The 14,881-nt window shown below is 40.2% G+C and overlaps 1 protein-coding gene across 1 annotated transcript in view; it reads right to left on the bottom strand.

Moving 5' to 3' along the window:
* The window catches only part of LOC122540897 (meprin A subunit alpha-like), a 42,528-nt gene that overhangs the window by 21,017 nt on the left and 6,630 nt on the right, over positions 1 to 14,881 (bottom strand). Inside the window, exons 7-9 of the mRNA XM_043677176.1 lie at positions 13,197 to 13,372; positions 11,394 to 11,615; positions 11,138 to 11,284 (exon numbers count right to left, since the gene is read on the bottom strand). Of these exons, the coding sequence (XP_043533111.1) occupies positions 11,138 to 11,284; positions 11,394 to 11,615; positions 13,197 to 13,372 (545 nt within the window). The remainder of the gene's footprint in view (positions 1 to 11,137; positions 11,285 to 11,393; positions 11,616 to 13,196; positions 13,373 to 14,881) is intronic.

Below are 14,881 nucleotides of genomic sequence, written 5' to 3'. Positions count from 1 at the left end.
CAAGAATAGTTATGAAAATATTTAAAAATGCAGACTGGTGGCAAGAACTCCAGATCAAAGAGGAACACAACACAACAGATACAAAACAAGCCCTGTTCATTGTAAAATAGCCCAAGTAATAAACACTTACCACCTGTTGTTAACACCCCATAACCTAGACTGACCGAGATGTAGACAAAAACAGGAAGTCCCCCTTCCTCTGAAGCTGATGAAATAAGTAAATTAAGTATTTAAACAGAACAAAGTGCAGCATAATAATCTAAACTGCATAGAAGCTCTTCAGCCACATTCTCAAACAGAATCCATCAAATTCAGCACCGCCTTCCTAACCTGCAATCTTCTTCCCGACCTCTCCGCCCCCCCCCCAGTCTGACCTATCACCCTCACCTTGTCCTCTTTCCACCTATCACATTTCCGACGCCCCTCCCCCAAGTCCCTCCTCCCTATCTTTTATCTTAGCCTGCTGGACCAACTTTCCTCATTCCTGAAGAAGGGCTAATGCCCGAAACGTCGATTCTCCTGTTCCCTGGATGCTGCCTGACCTGCTGCGCTTTTCCAGCAACACATTTCCATCTCTGATCTCCAGCATCTGCAGACCTCACTTTCTTTTCTACTGTAAGACCCTGTGTTCGATTTTACCTTTAGTGCCAAGGAGTGATTATGGGGATTGTTGCCAGTACTGGGAACAGCATCATTAAGTTGGTAAAAATTATTGGGTTTTCAAACAGGCTACGTTCTTCGCCATTCTGTTCTCTTTCGTTTGTGTTTCATTTGGTAATCTTGTAAATAAATTCTGTTTTATTTATAACTAAGTGGTTTGACCAGCTGCATCACTCCTGGAATATCCACATTACACCTGCTTAAAACAACTAGCAAAGTTAGGGTCTAGGCTAATTTCTTGAAATGTTTTGAGGGGGTCTGGCCTAGTCCATGACAAACCTGAGCTTCTAACATGAGAAGATTAGTGCACTGCAGCTACTGCATGATTCTGGATGACCAGAGAAGTCACCAGAGAAGACCAGAGAATATACAAATCAGAATATTTCATAATAACCAACGTGTTTGTACAATAACAGTGATCTATACTTATGTAGCACCTTTAACACAATAAAATGTGCAAGACACTTCACAGGGCTGTTATAAAACAAAATTTGACACCGAACCACATAAGCATATATCTAGAATCATAGAATCCCTACAGTGTGGAAGGAGGCCATTCAACCCATTGAGTGCAGACTGACCCTCCAAAGAGCATTCCACCCAGACCCACTCTCAATCCTATCCTTTTAACCCTGCATTCCCTATGGCTGTTCCATCTAACTTACACATTCCTGAACAATATGGGCAATTTAGCATGGCCAATCCACAAAACCTGGACACTTTTGGTCTGTGGGAGGAAATCAGAGCACCTGGAGGAAATGCACACAGACACGGGGGGAATGTGCAAACTCTACACAGACAGTCACCTGAGGGTGGAATCAAACCCAGGTCCCTGGCGCTGTGAGGTAGCATTACTAACCAATGTTCCATCCCTTATCTGATCTGATAATCGAAAGCTTGGCCAGATATAGGTTTTAGGAAGCATCTTAAAAGAACAACTGTAGAGACAGAGCAAGCTGACGTTTTGAAACTAGATAATAAAGAGTTATCTAAACTCAAAATTTTAGCTTGCTCTCTCTGTCTATGGATGTTGCCTGACCCACTGTGATTTCTAGTATTTTTTTGTTTTCAGTACAGATTCCAACATCTGCAGTAATTTGGTCCGACCTTAATTTAACAAAATGGGGCAAAAAGATGTAGGGAGGATACTCAAGGGTTTCAGGCCCAGGCAACTAGAGGTATAGCTACCAACAGTTGAGTGATTAAAATTGGGTATGTTCAAGAGGTCAGAGTTAGATAACTGCAAATATCTTGGCGGGTTGTGGTCTGAAGGATGTTAAAGGAATAAGGAGAGGTAAGAAAATAGGATGAGAATTTTACAACAAAGACATTGCATGAATGCACAACAATTTTTATGTTGGTTTATTTTGGATAGAATGAGGAGACCAGTTAGATTGTTTTGGACTAGATAAATAACAAAAGGAATTTAGTATCAGATGAGTACAGAAGAGAAGGGGTTTTAGAATTTTATGGCGTTGAAGTAGCTTGTCTTAGTGATAGTATGAATATGCATGGCCAAGTATGACTGCGTGACCAAATTCCACCCCAACTCCATTTCCAAGTTTGCTGGTAACATCACAATTGTAGGTTGGATCTCAACAATGATGAGACAGTATATAGGAAAGCAATTGGTTGTTTAATGACATGGTGTAAAGACAACAGTCTCTCCATCAACATCAGCAAAACGAAGGAGCTGCTCATTTACTTCAGGAAGCAGACTGGATGGCACACTCCTGTCTACATCAATGGTACTGAGATGGAATTGGTCGAGAGTGACAGGTTTCCGGGATTGTTGGCCATCAACAATCTGTCCGGAACAACCCATGTCAACACAATGGTCAAGAAAGCACAACAACGCCTCTACTTCCTCAGGAGCCTAAGGAAATTTGGCATGCCCACAAGGGCTCTTTTTAATAGATGCAACATGAAAAGCATCCTATCTGGATGCATCACAGATTGGTATGGCAACTGATCTTCCCAAGACTGCAAGAAACTACAGAGAGTCGTGAGCACAGCCCAGTCCATCACACAAATCAGCACCCCATCCATTGACTCCATCTATACTTACTGCTGCATCGAACCAACATAATCAAAGACCCCTCCCACACAGGTTGTACTCTTCTCCACCCTCTTCCATTGGGCAGATTCAGGAATAATTTCTTCCGTGCCATTATCAGACTTTTGAATGGACCTCTCAAATATTCATTCTGATCTCCCTCTATCTCTCTCTCTCTCTCTGCATCTGCTTTGCGACTGTAACACTGTATTCTGCACTGTATTCTGCTACCTTGATGCACTTTGTATGGTACAATCTGTCAGTAAAGTATGCTAGACAATACTTTTCACTTTATCTCGGTACATGGGACAACAATATATCAAACATGTGGTCAAAAGTTTATCACAGGGTCAAATAGGCACCAAAACTGCAAACGTTCTGTTACAATCTCAGAGAGTTGCCAGGAAAAGGAATAAAGCCATTTTCTAGGAACTGAGTTTGAAGCGGAGACTGAAAATAATAATTTCAATCTTTCCAATATTTAACTGGAGGAAATTTTCACCCATCCAGTCATGGATTTTAGATAATTTGGCAATTACGGAGTAATTGAGAAAGGTGATGTTGAGGTTGAGTCAGATATCATTGGTGTATACGTGAAAACGGAGACTGTGCCTTTGGTGATAATTAGGCAAAAGTGAGGACTGCAGATGCTGGAGATCAGAGTCAAGATTAAAGTGGTGCTGGAAAAGCACAGCAGGTTAGGCAGCATCTGAGAAGCAGGAAAATCAACGTTTTGGGCAAAGCCTTTCATCAAGAATGAGGCAAGGAGCCTTCGTGGTGGAGAGATAAATGAGAGATCCTCCCATTTATCTCTCCACCCGGAGGCTCCCTGCCTCCATTCCTGATGAAGGGCTTTTGCCCGAAATGTCGATTTTCCTGTTCCTCAGATGCTGCCTGATCTGCTGTGCTTTTTCAGCACCACTCTAATCTTGACTTTGGTGATAATTGCTGAGGGGCAGCAGGCAGAAGAGAAATAGTGGGAGTGGTGGAGAGAGGCAACAATTGTTCCTTGGGGTACACCAGAGCTTACAATGTAAGAGCAGGAAGAGAAGACAGAGGATACTTTACAAATGATATTCTGATAGGAGTGAGATGGATATGAATGGAACCAGGTGAGACCAGTCCTACCCTGCTTGACAACATAGTTGGGGGAGGATGCATGGTCAAACCTGTCAAAGGTTGCAACTTAGTCGAGAATGAAAAAAGAAAATGTAGCTTTGTTACTTTGAGAAGGTGTGTGCTATATACAATGGCAGAGACGGAATCCTGATTTGAGCGTATTCAGGAAAGACAGAGTCAAAACCCATTTCAGTCAAAAGGAATGAAGTATTATTATGAGTTTTCATGTTTCGATAAATAGGTCGTAAATAGAGGGAGAAAACATTTGCAAACTGACTATACTAAATAGACACAATAGCAAGATCAGGATATATTATTCTGTAATAATAAGCAGTTAAAGAAAGTTAGGGAAGCAGTTGCAGATGCTTAATCTTTAAGGATAAAGCTGGGGGAATATGTTCACTCAAGTTAAGTGACAAATATCAGAAGAGAAAGGACAAATGGAAGATGGACAACAATGAGAGAGAGAAGTTAGGTCAAAGCACCTGCCCACCTCTGAACAAAAATGAACACAAATAAATGACTTTGAGTGCATGAAATCCTCATGCTGTAAGGATTGTGTCTTTTTAATTTGTGTTTTAAAAAATCTGTAGACTGAAATGAGAAAGAGCTGCTTTAGATAGAACCAGTGTTTGAGAGGGTATTGCAGTTTTGCAAAGCAAGCAACTTGACACATACGGCAGGTATCATAAACAACTGAATAGGCTGTAATTGGAATAGAGTTGCAGACAATTTTGAAGTTGACGGGGTGTACAGTTGTAGCTTTTATTTTGGCCACAAGAATTTGATTGAATTATGGACTAGTGACCAGCAATCAATGGCAAATCTTTTATCACCTGCCAACAACTGCATGATTGCTTCTCAGGTTGTTTGAGCTGGAAGCTAGTTAGAGAGAGAAAGAAGTATTCAGTTCTTCTGGAAGCAATCTCTTTATACTCTACAGAAAAAAAAAACTCAATGTAAACACAAAGTAAACCAGGTTGTCTTTCCTGCAACAGATGTTGTAAGTTGTGACTTTTAAATAATATGTCAGAGACTTTTTATAAGGGAACCTGTTACCTTGTGTCACTTACCAATGAGTAGAAGCAACAAAGGCAATCAATGGAACATCCTTGGCAGGTCTAAAGCCATAGGGATAATCTCAATAACAGATCCTGGGAACAAAAAATACTGAACTTTTTTTTCTTCCGCCCATAACCTATTTTCCCTTTGTCTGTCTCTATGTAAGAGGGAGTTTTTAAGGGGATTAGAGTTTAACTAGTAGCATTATATGCTGACACTTTATAGCTGTCTACTTGTAGCCAGAGTCTAATTACTTGTAATAAATTGTGATTCTTATTCAATACAGAAACCTGATCGATGCTTTCTAGCAATCTGTGTCTGAAAGTCAGGTAAATCTGGGAATTTTGCGCACTGTACCAAACCTTTAACTTTGGAGATGACTTCAGGAATGGTGGGGCTTGATTTCCAGCAAGTTACCCCAGTGAGTTTTAACAAGGCACTTTACAAACAAAGTTTCTTAAAGAAACATATGGCGACCCTGACAGCTCAGGCATCCTAATGCATAAGAGACATGACCAGATAAAATGCTGATATGTTAACACAATGTGCAAGTTTCTTGACATGCTTTTGATTTTCATTACTGAGCAAAGCTTTCTTAATCATTAAACTAAGTAATTCCTCTGCTCATTGCACTCCGATAATAGTCCTTAAAAATGTGGCAGCATTTTAATCGACATCATTACTAAAAAAAATTGACAAAGCTTGATACTAGTACCTTGCCATGTGTACTTTGACAACAAGCTAAGTCAACAATATTTACTTCAATCTTTATCTAGCAATCAAGATATCAGATATCATCCAAGAATGAAGTATCTGTTTGTTTTATCAGCTTGAGGCTCCATGACTGAGGCTTCTTTTCTACTTTGGATCATCATAAGATTTAGCAACAGTCAAATCTGACTTTTGTGACAGCTGATAAGGATATCTTGTAAAATAATAACTGTAATCTAAATCCAGTTCTTATATCAGCTCTTGAAATAAAACACTATGATTGTCAACATGTTTATCTTTAAATCCAAAGGTCTTGAGTTCAACTCCACTTCAGGGCTTGAGCATAAAATCTAGTGTCATATTTCAGTTTTAATACAGAACAAATTTTTATTTCCAATGGTTTTGTCTTTCAGGTGAAGCACTGGATACCCTATGAGCTCTTTGATTGACTTACAATATCTCTTGGCACTGTTCAAAAAACTATCAAGAGTTCCCTGAGTGTTGTGACCAATAGTTAGCCCTCAGATAACAAGGACCAATCCAGATAATCAGATCATTTATCACATTGTTTTGCACGCATTGACTGCTGAAATTGTGAGCAAACCAACGGCAACCACCTTTTCAAGTGTAATTGACTGTAAAGCACATCAGAATGTGCTGAGAATGCATAAGGTACTCCATAAATTCAAGGTGTTTCCTGCCCTGGCTAGACCTGAATGCTAGAATTCACATCTAACTAAGATTGAGTGGATTATCTGAGTAAGTGGAAAGATTTCCAACTGTCCATTACATATCGTGAAATTAAAACAATTATTTTGCACATGTAAATGACTTCACGATGGTTGATTGTAGATCCTAATGATAACTGGAAACTACAATCCCAGCAAAGCAGAAGCTCTTTGAAGATTGCTGTAATTGATTGGAATGTTATTGCAGTGGTGACTATTCCAATGCAAGACCAGAAATGATCAGGGCGTCAACTCAGAAACAGGATGTCTGGCCACACACAATCATTAAGGTGCCAGAAAATTAGCAATGTACAATTGAGGAACCAGGTCAATTGCAGGAACCAGCAGGAAATTGCTGACCTCACATTTACCTAATAGTGGCCAACACTCTGGGCTCTGTAATAAATCTTAACCAGAAGTCCTCCACTCCCTGCAAGCCAGCAACATTATTCTGCCTGTCAGGGGGGGATTTAGAACCGTTTCCCTCACTTCTATATTTGGCTCTCTTGAGTAGAAAGCCATCATCCTCCACCCTCCCTCAATTACCTTTGCCCTTCCCTCCATCATCCTTGACACTATCACCCTTGACCTTTCCTTGATTACTACATAAGTTTTCATGAAAGTTAGTTCTTCATACTTTTCAGTCACAAATGTCTATTTATGGGAAAATCATTTCTGACATATGAACTGCACAGTAACCTGAACTTGGTCAATTCATTCTTTGTTCTACAATCTAGGTGCATGCATGTGTAACACTGACAAATGTTCTACCTTGTCTCCAGCTCTTTAAAGGTACTTTGTGTCTCTTTAAAAAAAGCTGCCCTGCAGGAGGGATGGGTTCCATAAAGTTATGTTGGGAAACTGAAGACAAAGAGGAATGGAGCACCAGGAACGGGAAAGGCCTGCAAGAATCAATGAGACTACACTGGAAGCATTAGTCAAGATATGAACTGCAGGAGATTATAGGCAAAAGTGAGGCCTGCAGATGCTGGAGATCAGAGTCCAGATTAGAGTGGTGCTGGAAAAGCACAGCAGGTCAGGCAGCAACCGAGAAGCAGGAAAATCAACGTTTTGGGCAAACCTATTCCCTCTAGTTCTGGACTCCCCCACCCCAGGGAAAAGACTTTGTCTATTTATCCTATCCATGTCCCTCATGATTTTATAAACCTCTATAAGGCCACCCCTCAGCCTCCGACGGTCCAGGGAAACAGCCCTAGCCTATTCAACCTCTCCCTATAGCTCAAATCCTCCAACCCAGGCAACATCCTTGTAAATCTTTTCTGAACCCTTTTAAGTTTCGCAACATCTTTCCAATAGGAAGGAGACCAGAATTGTATACAATATTCCAACATCGGCCTAACCGTTGCCCTGTACAGCTGCAACATAAGTTGTATGACAGGAAACAGCCTGATAACCTGTCCTACAATAGCCTGTCTACTTACCAGAGCTCCATGCTGCTGCTGCTTCTCCTCCTCTTTCACAGAGCTTCTCTCCATTGCATCATTTGTCCTATTTCTATATGCTTTCAGAGGACTTGGGCATGGCAGGCAAGACCCAGCATTTTCTGCTTACCCACACTTCCCTGAACTGAGCAATTTACTATTCCATGTCAGCGATGGCTCACAACCAACCACATTGCTGTGGATCTGGAGTTATAGGTAGGCCAGACCAGATAAAGATGGCAGATTTCCTCTCACAGGACATTAGATAGACAGATGGATCTTTACAAGAATCAACTACAATTTTTTGGGCATTATTCACTTTTAATGAATTTTAATAATTTCAAATTTCACCAACTATCATGGTGGGATTTGATATCCTATCACCAGAGTATTGCCATTAATCTCTGAACTACTACATGAATGACCTTGGCACTACATCACCATCTCCATAGTGACTCATGATGATATTGCAGATCAAGGGGTACAGCTCCCACACCTGGGTTACCTACTTTGCTAACACATTGACTGTAAGTACCAGCTCTCAAAAATTAACTCCAAAGCACTCCAGAATACTTTCAAGTATTTTGCAACTGCAGTTGTTATTCAAAATCGCCTTTCCAGCAACAGTAGTTGGGTGTCCAGCTCTTTTAATAATACTCAGCCACTCTTGCAAGTGATTACATGGTTTCTGGTGAGTGATATACAAATTTTTTTGAATGGTCTGTTTGGGTGGGTGACACTAGGAGAGGACCTGTTCAGGTGTTTTTGACTCATGCAGGGGATCCTTCTCAGGCAGTCAGTCACTCAGCTCAAACACAGCATCCTAAACCAAAAGCAGATAGTGGAACAGCACCCAAACACAGGATGATAATCAGTTTCCACAGTAACACCTTATTTGACGTTTTAGGTGCACCCTTGACATGCCTGTCTCATAGTTCTAGGCTTCCTATTAGCTTGGGTGTTAACCAGTGCTTTTCTGCATTTTGACACTTTTAGAAAATGGTTTGACACTTTTACAAAATGCGTTAACACGTTCTTATCCTGAACAAGCTTTGACTTTGTTTCATAAGTAATTTGTCTTCTATGCAGGCATTAGCAACATGCAGTAAACCACTGCTCCAAAGATGCCAGCACTGGAGACCTTCAGATCCCGCTCCACGTCTAAGGAGGAAGCCACTCAATCCTCAGAGGATGTACTGTCAAGGATTTCACTTGCACTCCTCTACCAGTTTAGAGACTTTCACCTCGGTGCCTTCCCAATCTAGATGAGACTCAGGGCCAAATTCTGGTGAGCACATCACTGGTACATTTCTATAGCTGGCCAAGGAACAATCACCTCAGCTCTATGACATTCTGAGGACAGGTGGAGTCCAGATACTTGCTTAAGTCCAGACACAAGATGAACTCATTGTCTCAGATATTATTAACTTTGTGAAAATCCATATATTTGGACAGGAGCAGCAGACAGGTGTGTAAGGCAGCTGGATCAAAGGATGGAGGAGTCCACCAATGATTACGATCAATGTGATCATAAGCCACCAGTGAGCTACAGCTACTGGGCAGACCTTCATGTCAGGAATTTGCACTGTATAGTTTCAAGAGAGGAGAATTTGAAGTGAGGTGAGTTGGGTTAATAACAAGATGCAAATATATGGAAATACATCATTGCCACCAGGCATAGGAACAGAAATCATGGGCCCCAGTGTTTCTACTTGCCCAGGGCCCAGGTCCTCGTCTACCCCAAACCAAGAACAGAGGCTCTATCCATAGCCTGATCAGAGTGGCTCCAACCCCAACCAGAGAACAACAGGTTTGCTAGAGACCTAGGTCTCAATTAGTGTGCCCTGATGTAAACCCCATCATAGCTCTTGCCACCATTTAATAGTAGGATTCCAAAGTCACCGCTAAAACTGAAGGGGAAAGTTGGGAAATGATTGCTTAATGTCAAAATTCCCAGTTTTTCATTCTCATTTTATGTTACTACCCCCAACTTTCACACACCACACCAGGAAGAGAAAAGTTCTGCCCTTGGAGTTGCCATTTTGAATTATATTCACAAAATGGAAAACAGAAAACGGATAGAATAATTTGCTGCCCCCAAACCATCAATGTCCAACAAATGCAACTATTCAGACTTATCACCAAAACTGGCCAATATATTGATATGATCTTCCTCCTAGTTATTTCTCTTAGGATGGGTATCACTGACCAGGAAGCTCTTGCAACCATGCAATCTAAACGACTTAGACTTCCATGTCACATGGCACTCCATTCAAGGCAGACTTATATTTGATACGTATTATTTATAATGCATGTTATATTGAATATTGAGGAACCAGAACATGGGAGTTTTACATTACAATTAGAGCTAGGCCATTCATAGGTGATGCTTGAAAGTACATCTTTACACAGCGAAAAAAGGATATTAATAACTCTCTACCTCAAATGCTGCCAAGGTCAATTCAAATTAAAATATCAAACTGAGATTGATAGATTTTGTTAGGCTAAATTACTGAGGATTATGGGACAAAGGTAGGTAGTTAGTAGAAAATTGGAGTCAGTCATGATCCAATTGAGTTAAAGAATGTTGAATGTAGATCGAATGGCCTTTTTATCTTCCTGTCTTTCTAAAAATCATACAGGTACCACAATGCTCCTATTGGTGAAAGCACCAAGATTATTATTTAATGTCATTTCCATGTCATTACCCAACACAGGCTCATCTGCTGTTGAAACTTCTGGCTTTGTTACCTCTAAGCTTGACTATTCTAATTCACTCCTGACTGACATCCCATTTTCCACTATCTGCAAATTTGAGACCATCCTAAGCTTTGCTGCTCATGACCGAACTTGCATCAATCTGGTTCATTTATTTCATCTCTGGTTATTAGTTGACCTAGGCACCTGATTAAACAATGGCATCATTTTAAAATTCTCATTCTTGTTTTTGACTTCCTCCATGTCCTCCTCACTCTGCCCTATCTCTAGATCTAGAAAAGATAACACAATTCTTCAAGATGCCTACATTTTTCTAATCCGACCTCTTCCCTAATTTTAAACATATCACCTTAACTGGGTATACCTTCAACTGCAAAGACTCGTGCTTACTAATTACTCCCTAAACCTCTCTGCCCATCCATCGCGCTTTCATTCTTTAAAATAGCCATTGAAATAACTCTTTGCTGTCCGAATTTCTTTTTTATTTAATTTATTGTCAATTTTTGTTTGATAATGTTTCTGTAAAAATCCATGGAATACTTTAAAATAATGAATAGATACAAGCTACAGCTGTTGATATTAATAGTCTATTGATAAGCAGTACTAATAAGTATAAAAAAGGTAGTCAAGTGTACACCCACCTCTGCATTTGCCATTTACAGTATGATCCTCATTCCCAGGATTGCTCTTCATATGAATCCAGTCAACATCTTCATTTTCACCCTGAATCATGCCACAGATATTAATGAACTCAAAGGAACATTGGTCCAACAATGTGAGAGTGGAACCTGAGAAAAAGATACATGAGAAAATAGACTTAATGAACTATTCTTTAAGTGTTGAACTCTCTTTTGAGTCCTATTTCTATTCTAAGTAAACACTGAAAATTGAACTTACTGCAGTTATACATGCGATTGAGCCTTAGCAAATCAATGGCACTGAAGTCCAATCGCTGTCCAATTATTTCATCAAATGCTGGTATTTTTGCTGTGATAGTAGGAAAACTATCGTTTATGTTGAAAGAGAATGGCGCATAATGCATCAAAGATTCATAATCATATGGAGTATTCAGGTCCGTAATATAATTATCGTCATATACCACAAAGTTATGCTCCATACCTGCATAGAAATGAAAATTTCTTTATTAACTTTTAGACTGTATCAAATATTGAGTTATTACATCAATAATTCTGGATTCCCATCTTCTTTCACAACTTGTGGCCATTTCAAGTCCAACAAAGTTGGGAAGAGTTCAACTGAGTTCAAAAGAATCCTATGACTTTAATCAGTGCAAATTCGCTAATTAGATGAACAATGCCAGGTACTCATAAATCTCCCAGACGCCTGTTCAAAATTAAATTCTGCTTGTCATAGAGTCATAAAGTCATAGATATGTACAGCATGGAAACAGACCCTTCAGTCTAACTCATCCATGCCGACCAGATATCCCAAATTAATCTAGTCCCATTTACCAGCATTTGGCCCATATCTCTCTAAACCCTTCCTATACATATATCCATCCAGATGCCTTTTAAATATTGTAATTGTACCAGCCTCCACCACCTCCTCTGATAGCTCATTCCAGACGCACTACCCACTGCCTGAAATTTTTGCCGTTTAGGTCTCTTTTAAATCTTTCCCCTCTCACCTTAAACCTATGCACTCGAGCTCTGGACTCCCCCACCCCAGGGAAAAGGCATTGGCTTTCACCTGATCCATGCCCCTTATGATTTTATCAACTTCTATAAGGTCACCGCTCAGTCTCCAATGCTCCAGGGAAAATAGCCCCAGCCTACTCAGCATCCCCTTTGCTAAAATCCTCCAACCCTGGCAACATCCTTGTAAATCTTTTCTGAATCCCTTCAAATTTCATAATACCTTTCCTCTAGCATGGAGACCAGAATTGAATGTAATCCATGTGTTAAACAGTCTACTTTGAACTCTTTCAAAAGATGAGATGGAAAAATGTTTAAGATAGTAAAATTAAGTTGCATGTTCTTTGTGGATCTATGAAGTGTAATGCCTCCTTTTGTTATACCCACAAAATGTTTTACAGCAATGCAGATATTTATCATACAACAAAATATTATTTTTCAGCAATAATTAATTAAATTATACTTCATTCAATAGGATATACATTTTTCAAGGGATTTCACACTAAGGTTATTAACATAAAAGATGTATTCTCATCAGATCAGTGAGTCTAGATGAATGTAACATAGAAGTAGATCAATACTCTACTGACGGGAGAGCAAAAAAGTCCCTAAAACAACTTCTGACATTCTCTGTTTAACTGTATGGACTCCAGAAGTTGCTGGAAGCTTCAAAGGCATAATGATGTCACTGACAGTTTTAACATCATTACTATAATAAAATCTAGGCTAATATGTTTTCAGTGACATGTGTTTTGCTTTGTGACTGTAGTAAGTAGTTCCATTTCATTTCAGCCCATCATAGAGAAGATTTGTACTTAGTCTGGCAACTGGTTACTGCCAATAACCACTTTGGTCTGTTTGCTTGAATCTCCTTTACAGCAAATTCAGTGCAGAGGTTCCAAACTACCATTTGCTTTATTCTCAAAGGTGAGAATTTTTTAGCACATTGTATTTTTTAAAATGAATGGCTCCATAGCTAAGGTCTTTACTTTCAGATGGTGCTGATGTCCCTATAATTGAAAAGAATGAAAATTTGAAATCCGACCTGGAATAATTTCATCCCACCAAATGTTAACATAGTCATCCCGGTCTGTCCTTGATTGTTCATGGTAGAATCCTAATGCATGTAGGAGTTCGTGCTCAACAATAGCTTTATAGTCACAGCGTTCACCAATGGATACAGTTTGGCCACTGTGCAAGTCACCAACAGAAGACCAGCACCTGTTCAATAAAGATGTTTTTAATAGTTCATACATAAATAAATAAAGAAGGGCTGAGATTTATATGAACCTTTAACCTCAGCTGTGCCGGGACCACAAAGCTCTTGACCTCATTACAGCCTTGGCCCAAGCATGGACAAGAGTTGAACTCCAGAGGTGAAGTAAGAGTGACTGTTCCTGACATCAATGCAGGCACTTGATCAATGGTTTTCACAAAATTTGAGTCAATAGATATCAGGGGAAAACTCCTCTCTGATTGGAACCCTACTTGGCTCAAAGAAAGATGGTTGTGGTGGTTGCAGATCAATGATCACAGTCCCAGTACATCACTACAAGAGTTTCTTAGGGTGGGATCTTAGACCCATCAATCTTTTTTAGTTTCATCAATGACTTTCCCTCCAACATAATGTCAGAAGTAGTGTGTTTGTTGGTGATGGCACAATATTCAGCAACATTTAGAGTCATAGAGATGTACAGCATGGAAACAGACCCTTTGGTCCAATCCGTCCATGTCAACCAGATATCCCAACCCAATTTAGTCCCACCTGCCAGCACCCGGCCCATATCCCTCCAAACCTTTCCTATTCATATACCCATCCAAATCCCCTTTAAATGTTGCAATTGTTTCAGCCTCCACCACCTCCTCTGGCAGCTCATTCCATACACATACCACACTCTGTGTGAAAACGTTGCCACTTAGGTCTCTTTTATATCTTTCCCTTCTCACCCGAAGCCTATGACCACTAGTTCTGAAAACCCCAGCCCCAGGGAAAAGACTTTGTCTATTTATCCTATCTATGCCCCTCATAATTTTGTAAACCTCTATAAGGTCACCCCTCAGCCACCGACGCTCCAGGGAAAACAGCCCCAGCCTGTTCAGTCTCTCCCTATATCTCAAATCCTCCAACTCTGGCAACATCCTTGTAAATCTTTTCTGAACCCTTTCAAGTTTCACAACATCTTTCCGATAGGAAGGAGACCAGAATTGCATGCAATATTCCAACAGTGGCCTAACCAATGTCCTGTACACTGCAAAATGACCTCCCAACTCCTGTACTCAATACTCTGACCAATAAAGGAACGCATACCAAACACCTCCTTCACTATCCTATCTACCTGCCACTCTACTTTCAAGGAGCTATGAACCTGCACTCCAAGGTTTCTTTAATCAGCAACACTTCCTAAGACCTTACCATTAAGTGTATAAAACCTGCTGATATTTGCTTTCCTAAAATGCAGCACCTCGCATTCATCTGAATTAAACTCCATCTGCCCATCCGATCACGATCCTGTTGTAATCTTCTTGGCTGTCCACTACACCTCCAATTTTGGTGTCAACTGCAAACTTACTAACTATACCTCTTATGCTCACATCCAAATCATTTATGTAAATGAGAAAAAGTAGAGGACCCAGCACCAATCCTTGTGGCACTCCACTGGTCACAGGCCTCCAGTCTGAAAAACAACCCTCCACCATCACCTTCTGTCTTCTACCTTTGAGCCAGTTCTG

The sequence above is a fragment of the Chiloscyllium plagiosum genome, chromosome 3 (genome assembly GCF_004010195.1).
Source record: "Chiloscyllium plagiosum isolate BGI_BamShark_2017 chromosome 3, ASM401019v2, whole genome shotgun sequence".
Classification (NCBI taxonomy): domain Eukaryota; kingdom Metazoa; phylum Chordata; class Chondrichthyes; order Orectolobiformes; family Hemiscylliidae; genus Chiloscyllium; species Chiloscyllium plagiosum.
The sequence above is the reverse complement of the archived record's forward strand: the minus strand, read 5'-3'. Positions and strand labels throughout refer to the sequence as shown.